The sequence below is a fragment of the Rhinoderma darwinii genome, chromosome 10 (assembly GCF_050947455.1).
Source record: "Rhinoderma darwinii isolate aRhiDar2 chromosome 10, aRhiDar2.hap1, whole genome shotgun sequence".
Classification (NCBI taxonomy): Eukaryota; Metazoa; Chordata; class Amphibia; order Anura; family Rhinodermatidae; genus Rhinoderma; species Rhinoderma darwinii.
This window is the reverse complement of record NC_134696.1, coordinates 28,502,773-28,515,043: the sequence shown is the minus strand read 5'-3', so window position 1 is coordinate 28,515,043 and position 12,271 is coordinate 28,502,773. Positions and strand designations below refer to the sequence as shown.

Sequence of the window (12,271 nt, the reverse complement as noted above, 5' to 3'; positions counted from 1 at the left end):
ATGACTGCTCCTAAGACATTTATATAGTCTAAATAACACAATGACTCTTTCGATAAGTATAAAGTGCAGGTGCGCTCATGTCAACATTTCAGTTCAGGATGCTTGTTATGCTGGGTATGTGTTGGCGCCAGGGTTCCTTAGTGACAAGCAGATGGCACAGGTGATGTATATGTCCCTAAGGTCCTTGGTTGTAACACTATTTTAGCCTGATGTTTCTACCATTAAGAATCATCTGCTGTCTGAGAAAAGACAACAACATGGAGGTAAGATGTAGCAGAGTATAATAAGATAATCGTAATTCACAACAGCAACGGAGTCATTGATGGATGCAGCTAACATTGTCTGCATACGTTATAATGCATTTCTAAACTGGGCAATATTCTGTTTTTTGTCATATAAAATATTTTGCAGCTTTATATTTATATACTGTACGTTTTGAGAAAATCTTAAAAAAATTATTTGTTGTCAATTGCTTTTGTAACTGGGATCTGTATTTTAAAAATATACATTCTACTTGTAAAAAGCTTATGCCTTTGTAGACATACGGAGCGACAGTAAAGCCCCATTTTTATTTCTATGAGTGCTGTATTCGGGCATGACCACACATGGCGGAATTCCTCCGCAACTGTCCGCATCAATGCCGCACATAATCCGGGTTGCGGATTACGGCTGCGGATCTGCACAAAATGTGCAGAAAATTGATGCGGACTAGCTGCTGCGGACTGCGGGAAAAGTGCTTCCCTTCTCCCTATCAGTGCAGGATAGAGAGAAGGGACAGCACTTTCCCTAGTGATAGTAAAAGAAATTCATACTTACCGCCCGTTGTCTTTATGACGCGTCCCTCCTTCGGCATCCAGCCCGACCTCCCTGGATGACGCGCCAGTCCATGTGACCGCTGCAGCCTGTGCTTGGCCTGTGATTGGCTGCAGCCGTCACTTACACTGAAACGTCATCCTGGGAGGCCGGACTGGAGACAGAAACAGGGAGTTCTCGGTAAGTACGAACTTCATTTTTTTTTACAGATACATGTATATTGGGATCGGTAGTCACTGTCCCGGGTGCAGAAACAGTTACTGCCGATCGCTTAACTCTTTCAGCACCCTGGACAGTGACTATTTACTGACGTCTCCTAGCAACGCTCCCGTCATTACGGGAGCCCCATTGACTTCCTCAGTCTGGCTGTAGACCTAGAAATACATAGGTCCAGCCAGAATGAAGAAATGTCAAGTAAAAAAAGCAAGACGCATCCGCAGCACACATGACATGTGCATGACAGCTGCGGACTTCATTGCGGAACTTTGAATCTCCATTGAAGTCAATGGAGAAATTCCGCCATGAGTCCGCCACTGCTCCGCAACAGACAGAGCATGCTGCGGACACCAAATTCCGCTCCGCAGCCTATGCTCCGCAGCGGAATTGTACGCATCGTGTAAACGAACACTGCTAAATTAAAGTGAAAGTCAATGTAGAAACGGCTCCGCTGCGGATTAACGCTGCGGAGTGTCCGCAGCGTAATTTAAGTGCAATTCCGCCATGTGTGAACCCGCCCTTATGTCTCTGTACAACTTCGGAGTTGTACAGAGCCGTAATAGACCACTTGCATGAAGCCTTAGGCCCTGTTCACACAGAGTTTTTTTGCAGGCGGAAAAATCTGCCTGCATGCCGTTTGCTGCGTCTTGCGGCCACTTAGCGCCGCGGCCAAAAAACACCGCAAAAAACGCTTTCTCTGCCTCCTATTGACAGAAACGCAGGAAGAAAGAGCATGTTGCTTTTTTTCCGACGTTTTTTGGTGCGGTTTCTGCGTCAAAAACAGTGCCAAATAACTCTGTGTGAACTAGGCCTTCCAGTCAAGTGAATCAGTAATATCTGCTTCCTTAAAACATATTTCAACCAGTCGCCCATGTGTCCATGCTGCATGCCGTACATAAGCTATTGAAATCTTCAAAGCACACACACTTTTTCTCCTTGCAAATATTAAATTCCTGAATTTTATGATTTATGTATATTACATACATGGTTATATACATTTTTATTTATACATATTAAATATAAATAGTACTTGGATGGAGAGTCACTTTAAATGTGCATCTTTTATGTATTGTATGTGCGATAAAGAATAGAATCCTTTAGATTATATATGGTTATAACATGTTTTGAATTGTTTAAATGTTTTTACTGAAATTGATGTTCTTTGTTTGCTATGACAGGGCTGCTGTGTTCCGACTAAGAGCTCTGCATAAACGACTGAGCACTGAACTGCTCAATGAGGAAGATGTGAAAACAAAGATTGCCGACATACTGAAAGATAACGAGTGAGTTGAGTTGACCTGTTCTGAACAGAACTCAGTGGGGTGTAGCAGTTCGGGTACGTAAACGGCCGAAAAATCGGATCCTTTTTTTGCTGCGTTTTTTTTACGCGTAAAGAAACGGCTGCGAAAAAGAAGTGCAGGTCACTTCTTGGGACGTTTTTGGAGACGTTTTTCATTGACTCTATCGACAAAAGCTCCAAAAACAGCCGTAAAAAACGCAGCGAAAATCGCGAGTGGCTTAAAAACGTCTGAAAATCAGGTGCTGTTTTTCCTTGAAAACAGCTCCGTATTTTGAGACGTTTTTGAGTTTGCGTGTGAACATACCCTATAATGTATTACAATTTTTTCAGAAAAAGGGACATTTCAATTTTCTGAAGAAAAAGAAATCTTCAGAAAATTTGTCAGCCCCATAGATTTTGAATGAAGCGGCACTGTGCATGCGTGACCACCGCTCATTCAAACTCCACCTTACAGCGTGAAGGAAGGAGGGCTCAAGCGGTGGGGCCTTACGCGATCTGACATTTATCATCTATCCTGTGGGTAGGTGAAAATGTCCTTAGTGGGACAACCCCTTTAACCAATGTGATCTTTTCACATGTATTTATGACATATCAGAAGATATTTTTCATGGATTTCTCCTTCAAAGAGTAGGTTCAGTCTCACTGAGATACGCCACATGCCACTTGAAATTCCAACATTTGCTTCTTAGTAACAGACTACAAAGTGATAGTTTGTAGCCTGTTGCTAAGGGACACGTGAGGAACCACTACCAGACCTATGTCAGAGCATAATTCAGTAGTTGTCTGCAGCTTCCTATTGTTTTATCATCACGTATAAGTCATGTTTAAAGAAAGAGGATGCTATATTTAAAGATATTTAACAAATTTAATCTCTGCCTTCCTAAAAACTTGTTCTTATTCGATAGGTATGACCTCTGGCACATTGAAGTAGAACAAGGAAAATTTACCAGTCTCCGTGAAAGGCTTCAACAAGATGAAGACGAGTTAGACAGACAGCGCCAAGACTTGGCGGAGCAGCGAGCTCTGAGGGAGAAAATGTCACTTTCTTTGACTGAGCGAAAAAAACACACAGAAAAAGAGTGAGTAAAATAAAACGACATTATAAATCTGTAACAACCTTCACTGATGCAACAACACGGGAAATGGTGAATATTCCAGTCATGCTTCGCATGTAGGCATTTCATGTATTTTAAAGCCTAGCTTCATTTCATTAATATCATAATACAGTATAATGGGTATTACACACTGCATACTGTATTTATCTTCTTGTAGGTATCATTAGTGGGTTGTGTGGGTCCAGGTTACCTAACAAGCACTTCCCGTCTAGGTGACCACTGCATGAGTAGCTGTAGATTGCTTCTCCATACTACACAAAGGCACGATTATTCTCCCACCCAACGAGTGATCCGGGATCATGAGAAGACTGCGCAAGAAAGCAAGATGCTTCAGAATAAACAACAGTCATACAAATGGGAAAAGGGGGGAGGGTACAGGAACCAAAAAGACCGTAAGTTATGCACTGTCAGTATTGTGAGGAAGACTTCGGGGACACATTGTGTGGCAAAGGGAATTGGTCTTTAAATGGGCATATTACACGCAGAGTAACATTTCTTCATGATGCAATGGATAGGTGTATACTAGGTATAAATATTACTACATATTCTCAGTTATCAGAACGGCATATAGAAATAAATGAAAGAGACCGCTGTGTCCACACTGAACAGAAATGTATCAGCAGCATTTCCGCAGCTAAATCCGCACAGGTGACGTGCGTATTTTGCTGCGGAATTCAACCATTCTACATTAAAACTAGTAATAGAATGATTTGTTAAAATCTCATCCACATGGCTGGTACTGTAATCTTCTGCGGATTTTCCACACAGAAAAGCCGCTTGTACAATTCGCAGCATTTCCGTCCTGTGTAGCCCCGGGCCTAAGGGCTCATGTACATGACTGTATCCAGGATCTGTATGGGTTCAGTATGCCAAAGGTGCCTAAATGTGCAACTTATGCATTTTGAATTGACTTAGCTCCTAGTCATAGTTTAGCTAAGTAATCTTGAAATGTATAAAATGTCCATGGTTTTTAACATGCCTCGATAAAGCTGTTCCTTGAACTGGATTTTGTCATAGACCTTTCCATGATTGCAAGTTTGATACTTGTGTCTGATGCTTGTGTTGCACAGCAGTTAACCAAGCATCATGTATTCTGTGGGCTGGTCTGTTGGTATTCATTGCTGAAAATAGAATAGAAAATATAATAATTTCGTTATTTTTATTACAGATATTGTAGTCAAATGTTTATAATTATTACAGCCTAATTCTGTAAAATATCACATAAGAATAAATTAATGACTGAGTTTATTTTTGGTATTTCAGGCAAGAGGTTAAGCAGTTAAAGGAACGGGAAGAGCATTATCGTAAAGCTGTGGAGGAGGCACAGAAGAATCATGAAAAAGCTGTTACGTTTCTGAAGGAAACTATGGCAAGGTGGGGTTTCCTAAATCGACATCTATTATAGAAATAGATTACACAGCAAAATATATAAGGCTGAATTCACACCATGTCTGTTCACCTGACATATATGGTGACATGCCCTTAGACTTTAAAGGCCGCACATATGTCAAAATTGCATCCTTTTTATATACTTTGGCCATTATAAGTCTGGGTCCTGCAACCCCAACTGTATTGAAAATTGCATTCAACTACGTTTTTCAATACAGATGTATATTAAAAAAAACAGTCTCGACTGTTTCAAGTGGTCTGGCAGAATGTTAGTGGCTATAGAATTTTTTACTAAGTAACCTTGTAAATTCTCAGTTTTACTTATCTATTACCTCATTTTAGTTATGTGAGGTTTTATTGTCAGTTCAGATAGGAAGGTCAATTTAGGATTCTGCTGGACTTCTGTTACTAGAGCGCAGTGCATTGTGGGAGCTCAAGTGACATGTACTAGTTGAGGACTATGATGTTAGGTCACATGTCTGATGGCAAAATTGCGCTAAACCAATCTCTGCTCCAAAGAAAACGAGCAGAATGTTCTGTATTGAAAGAAGTTGCAATATATGAATGAGGAAAACATCATGAAATAATTTATAAGGATGGAAGTCAGACATTGTATTTTGCATTATATTTATTTGCACTTCAAGTGTAAAATCGTTCAAAATTCTTGTTATATTTATGCCAAAAGAATCGGTTCTGAATGTTAAAAATTTGTACGATTGGTCAGCGCATTTATCAGATCACATATGTTTATGTAAGACTGCACTCGTTGCCATGGAAAATTGTTCCCGTGGTTGCAATATCATATCATGTTGGACCTTCCAAAATAAGCATCCCGATATGGAACATTTGTTGGATCGTCTTTTATGGATGGCCATTTTTAAATATTGTAAGGTTAACTGATTTTTTCTGTGAGTTTATTTATGTCAAGAGTGCTCACGAGCTAGATATAATTTATTATATATACCAAAATAGTTTTTCATGGTTTTTCTCCATATGAGGGACTTGTTTGCACTGAAGCTTTATCTCTGAGATTCTCTTGATTGATGAATTATTTTGGAAACCAAAGGGTTCGTGAGATGGAGGCTGAAAAAGAACGTAAAAGCAGAGAAGACATGGAGAAGAGGATGCAAGCTGTACTGTCTTTGAGAAATAACATCTCTACAAACCGGGTATGAAATAATAATGTTTGCATAGATTTTTTTTTTTATTGTTAATTTGCTTTCTAAATGCAACTTTCTTAATTAAAAATGTCAACCTTTTTGCTGCTGTAAAGTCTGTGTAACTCCTCTACATAGCTGACTGGGCTGCTTATTCTGACATTAATCCGACAACACACTGCTCTTGGCTCTAGGGTCTCTCTGCTCTACCCCTTTGAGCTCGAGATGGCAGCAGGGAGGGGGTTGAAGTTGTACATGGCAGATCAGAGTGTGGAGGGGGTTGAAAAGCATCCACGTCTTCAGAGAGGGCAGATCACACAAGCTGAACTGTATCAGAGTGAAGATAGGGAGGAGAGCACACACGGCAGACCGCAGGGGAAGGGAGGGGGAAATTACAGACTGCTCAGCATCCGGGTCTATCAGCACAGGGGAGAAGAGATCCCTCATGTAGTATAGTAGACAACAAGCCGGTGCAAAACTTATTCTAACTATTTCATAGATGGAATATGACAGCTACTGTGTATTGGTAGATGATTTAATAAGAAAGGGCAAAAATCAAGTAGCTAAAAGGTTGAAAAGATGAAAATAAAAAAAACTATAGGGCAGTAGATGAAGCAAATACAGGCATAGTGAGAAGTTAAAAGGAGGAATAATCAGTCAAAGAACACTGTTAGTTTCTTTGCATTGAGTCTTTGTATTCCAATCAAATCTGCCCAAACATTGTACCGAAATTGGTTTCCCTAAATTCTTATCCATGACATCTCTAATATCCTTGCTGAATTTTTAAGCTGATTCTGCAAACGTTGGAAATGTGTTTTCCTTCTCTATAATAATGTATTTTACATTTTACAGGAAAACCTGCGTGTCATTGAGTCTCGGAACAAGGCACAGGCCACGATGACTAAAAGGCAACAGATGCTGGAGAAAGAAGCTGTACTCGCCAAAGGAGGAGATGTTGCAAAGTTTATGATACATAAGAAGAGGCTTCAAGAATATGAAAGGAGGAAAATGTGAGTGATGAATTATGAGTAGGATTGTATTTGAACAATTTACTCATTAAGACCCTTTATTAGCTGACTCAGAAGAAGGAAGGAAACCCTGGACGTTCTTCTTCACAGTGAAGTTTCAGTGCACTTGTTTTTTTGTTTTTGCCAAAACCAGACGTGTCCTACACCTCTTTTTGCATCCAGTTAAATTTTTAGCTAAAAAAAAGGTGTGCAAGAACGGCACTCTAATTGCTGGAAGTACTCAGTCAAGTCACATTATTATGACCACCTCCTACTTTCGACGTTGGCAGCGCGTAGCCCATGAAGGAAGTGATGTGTCGTGGGCTGGCTTGGTGGGTATATAAGGTGTGTGATAGGCTGTCTGAACACATATCACTCGTTGTTGCCATGGGTAAAAGGGGCGATTTACCAGAGTTGCAGAAAGGGGTGATTATTGCCTTTTGGGAGAAGGGTGGCGGTATTTCTCCAACAGCGCAGTTTGTGAACTGTTCACGTTCTGCTGTCGTGAAAGTGTATAGTGAGTGGACAAATGGCACCATTGGTAATAACCGACATGGGAGCACCACGGGCCATTGATGTGAGAGGTGAACGTCGACTACGAAGGTGTGCGAGGGCCAGACGTGTGTCTAAAACAACAGTTCAGCGAACCCTACTGCGTATGGGGCTCAAAAGCAGACGGATGGTCACTGCTCCTGTACTAACAATGGTGCATCGGAAAAAAAAGGCTTCAATTTGCACGGCAGTATCTGAATTGGACCACCGATGAGTGGCAAGGGGTTGCTTTCTCCAATGAGCTACGTTTTCTGCTTCATGAAACGGATGGACATTGGCATGTCAGACGAGAAACATCAGAGAACAAACACCCTGCAACCATTGCTGGAAGAACACAAGCTGGTGGCAGCAGCGTTATGGTCGGGGAAATTTTTTCCTGGCATTCTCTGGGCGCACTCATACATGTGGACGGCTCTGAACCGATTTGGGTATGAATCCATCGTTGCAGATCACGTCCCCCCATACATGCTGTTTGTCTTCCCTGGGGCAGATGTAATCTTCTAGCAAGATAATGTGACATGTCATACGACTAGAAATGTCCGACAGTGGTTAGAAGAACACGACCGAGACTTCCAAGTACTTCCCTGGCCCCCTAATTCGCCAGACTTTAACCCAATTGAGCATCTGTGAGACCACCACGATCGTCTTGTTCGCTCTATGGATCCTCCCCTACGCACCCCACAGAATTTACCTGACGCTTCTTTTTTTACACAACGCATTTTTTAAACGCGAGCGGTAAAAAAAATCGCGTTGTATGCAATACAATTCCCATTTATGTCAATGTGAAGCTTAAATCATGCGTTTTTGGGCGTGTAAAATGCGGCGAAAATGCGTCAAATACACGCCGTGTGAACAAGGCCTTATTCTCAATGCGTAAAAAAAACGTATAAACAAGGCCTTATTCTCAATGCATAAATAAACCTACAATGTGTTTTCCCATTGCGAAAACGTGTCAAATTCACGCCGTGAACAAGGCCTTATCCTCAATGCTTTTGGTTTGATATACTTCTAGCCTGTCATGTCGTTTTTAGTTCCAAAATTCTGCACTGATTGTTTATATTATAAATTATAATTATTTATAATATATCTTTATAGTGGTTGGAGCCCCATGTTTCTAATACAGAGGTCCAAATACACAGTATATACTTATATTTATATTTCAACATGCTGGCTATCTGCGGCTGTCACTAGAGAGCTTAGGCTCTTACAGCATACGTTTATGTTATTGAGTTCTGTGTATAACAGTATGCAGTTAGATCCTAAGCTCCCCCTAGTGGTGACTGCAGGTAGCCAGCATATTATCTTTAGGTCGGGTTCACACGAAGTGTAAATATTGCGGATTTTCCACAACAGATTTAGTTGCGGAAAATCCGCAGCATAATACAGTAGCAGCAGGGTGGGTGAGATTTAAACAAATTTCATCAATCCGCTGCGTAAATGATAAGCGCAAAAAATGCTCAGGAATTGACCTGCGGTGCGTTTCTTTAATCAGCAGCATGTCAGTTGTATTTGCGTAATTGCTGCTTTTTTTGCTGCAGGTTTTCCCCATTAAATTCAATGGAGAGGTAAAACCCGCAACAAATATCAGATGTTGCGATTTCTGTGGCAGAAAAGCTGCGATTCCGGCACAAAAATTGTATCTCATAAAAAAAAAAAAATCTTATACTTACCAATCACAGGCTGCAGCGGTCACATGGGATAAAACGTCATCCCAGGAGGCCGGGCTGTAGGACGGCAGAGGGACGCATCGCCTTGGCTATGGGTAAGTATGAAACTTTTTTTTTTTCATGTGCACTTTTCCGCAGTGGAACTTCCGGCCCAAAAACTGCAACACAATTTGGTGCGTTTTTTCGAATGGAATTCTTTGTGGCGACCAGACTAGATATGCTGTGTGCTTTTGCGCTTCATATCCGCCCTGAATGAACATACCCTTAAAGGAAATCTGTCACCAGGTTTATGCTGCTCTATCTAAGGGCAGCATAAAGTAGCGCCAAAGTCACTTATTTTACAATATTCAGTAGTTTTCATTAAGTCACAGTTTATCTCCTGCAGCGCAAGACAAGCGTGTTAATGAGCTGCGGCTTCCCCTGCCCTCCCGCTGCTGATTGACAGCTTTCCTCCCATACTGTGCATAGCAAGAAAGCTGTCAATCAAGAGTGTGGAGGGCAGGGGAAGCCGCAGCTCATGAATATCGAGGACTACAGAGCGTGTGCACAGCATTGCGAGAACTACCAGCGCTGCAGAAGATAAAAAGCAGTAATATGAAAATGACTGAATAGTGCAAACTAAGTGACTCAGTGCTGGAATCAGGGTCCCTGTCACTACTTTATGCCGCAACCAGAAAGGGCAGCACAAACCTGGTGACAGATTTCCTTTAAATTGTATGTCTATGCAGTAGATTTAGAGCTCTGTAGCAGAAAATTGAGTTCTGACCACTATAAAGATATATTCAGAAAATAATCACAGTAGAATTTTAAACCTGTTCAGATTGAAAAAAAAAAAGATAGCATTCACTTTAAGGACGGCTTTTTATGCTTACTTGCCTTAATTGGTGTAATGTCTCAAATTAAATAATGTGACAGCGTCTTTGCCTGATGGCACCGGTCACTTTGAGTCTTTGTTTTTTATATATAAATCTTAAAGGGGTTTGCCCATCAGGGTCATTTATGGCAAATCCACAAGATATGCCATAAATGTCAGATAGATGCGGGTTCCAGATAGATATGGGTTCCACCTATCTCTAGAACAGGACCACCTAAACCCTGTTCTACCTTTCATGGTTCCCGCTGCCACTTGTAATTTCCGACCATGTAATCAGAAAACAGCTTAGCTCCCTGAGCTACGCTGTTTCCGTAACTCCCATAGAAGTGAATGCCAGTTACGGATGCAGCTGACAATCATGTCCCTGATGGGCAAACCCCTCTAAGATTAAAAGCGAATTCGCAAAACATTGGCACACTTATAACAAAATCCTACATTAATTTTCTGGGTTGTTACATTAATTTCCTATCGTTAGGATTGGATATAAATGTATGATCGGTGTCATGTCTTTGAAGCAGGGGAAGCAATCACTGCAATATCTGATACAGCGGCGTCCATAGGTAGGGGTCTCGTACTGCGGCTCAACTCATTTAAGTGTATCATACACAGGGGCATGGACAGATGTGTCGCTCCGTCTATACAGTAGTGAAGGGGCTGCGGTGTTGATTATGCCTTACACCTTGATGCGCTTCTACTATAAGAATATTCACACACATTGACAGCCTAATGTAGGGTTACTTTTCTAGATTACTTTCTTTAGAACTCGCAAAACTTTCCGAGCTCTAAATTACTTGTTGAATATAAAGGACCGCAAAGCAATCTTTTTGCACTTTGTCATACTTTATTGAATTATACTTATTATTTGTACATTACTTGTGCTTTTATTTAGAGAATTTGAAGAGTCACAGAAATTAAGGAAGCAAGAAATTGTTACCCGGATTTTACAGGAAGAATCCAGCCAAATAAAACAAAAGAGACAAGCCTCCTTAGAAATGAGCAAGATACAGGAACATGGCAGACTGCGAGATAAAGCATTGCAGTATATTAAGTCAACCATAGTGACCGAGCCAGAAGAAGACCAGGAGCTGATGGTAGGAAGTGAAGTAATTGCCATGCTCAGAAAACCAAAACGCTATGCAACACTGTATATTTGTGACTAGTTCGGAGTAGTTTGTACCAAAAGTACAAGGACTAATAGGGTATGTTCACACGGCGGGGGTCCGTAACGGCTGAAATTACGGGGATGTTTCAGCCTGAAAACATCCCCGTAATTTCAGCCGTACAGGCATGTGCAGGCGCTTGAACGCCGCGTCAATTACGGCCGTATTTAGCGCTGCTATTCATTGGAGTCAATGAATAGCGGCTCCAATTACGGCCAAAGAAGTGACAGGTCACTTCTTTGACGCGGGCGTCTATTTGCGCGCCGTCATTTGACAGCGGCGCGTAAATATACGCCTCGTGTGAACAGACAAACGTCTGCCCATTGCTTTCAATGGGCAGATGTTTGTCAGCGCTATTGAGGCGCTATTTTCAGACGTAATTCGGGGCAAAAACGCCCGAATTACGTCCGTAAATAGGCCGTGTGAACATACCCTTATTATTGGTTCGACTAATGAAACCTGCATAGAATCTTGTTATGACATTTGATAATTGTTTTCAGTGATCTTTCTATATCAGTATTTCTTAAACTGGGTTACAAGAAGCCCCAGAAGTCACTCAGAGAAATGTTACAAATAGTTAGGCCTAATTCACACGTTCGGTCTGTGATATACGGTCCGCATGTCGGCCGTATTTCCCACACCGAACACAGTGCAGGGAGGAACGCTACTAGCATCATAGTCACGTACAATGCCAGGAGTCCCTGCCTCGCTGTGTGAAATCTGTCCCACACTGTAATCATGTTTTCAGCCCGGTACAGTAGTTCCGCAGAGGAGGCAGGGACACGTCGCATCATACATAACTATGATGCTAGGAGCCCGGCTCCCTGCAGTGTGTTCGGTCTGGGAAATGCGGCCGACATGTGGTCCGTATATCACGCACCAAACACGCTCGTGTGAGGCTTTACTTTTTTAATGCCGCATGCAGGTAGCAGAAGAAAGGCCAGCAGTATCAGGGCGGACTAACACGAACGTGAATTGCGTCCGTGCAGGCCACATGTTTTTCACGCGGCACGCATGGACC

The 12,271-nt window shown here is 41.7% G+C and overlaps 1 protein-coding gene across 2 annotated transcripts in view; it reads left to right on the top strand.

The window, feature by feature from the left end:
- Positions 1–12,271, top strand: part of CFAP74 (cilia and flagella associated protein 74) — a 109,110-nt gene that overhangs the window by 12,935 nt on the left and 83,904 nt on the right. For both annotated transcript variants that reach the window (XM_075839640.1, XM_075839641.1), the window contains exons 6-11: positions 2,208–2,312; positions 3,235–3,408; positions 4,708–4,818; positions 5,900–6,002; positions 6,843–7,000; positions 10,980–11,181. In XM_075839640.1, coding sequence (XP_075695755.1) covers positions 2,208–2,312; positions 3,235–3,408; positions 4,708–4,818; positions 5,900–6,002; positions 6,843–7,000; positions 10,980–11,181 — 853 coding nt within the window. The remainder of the gene's footprint in view (positions 1–2,207; positions 2,313–3,234; positions 3,409–4,707; positions 4,819–5,899; positions 6,003–6,842; positions 7,001–10,979; positions 11,182–12,271) is intronic.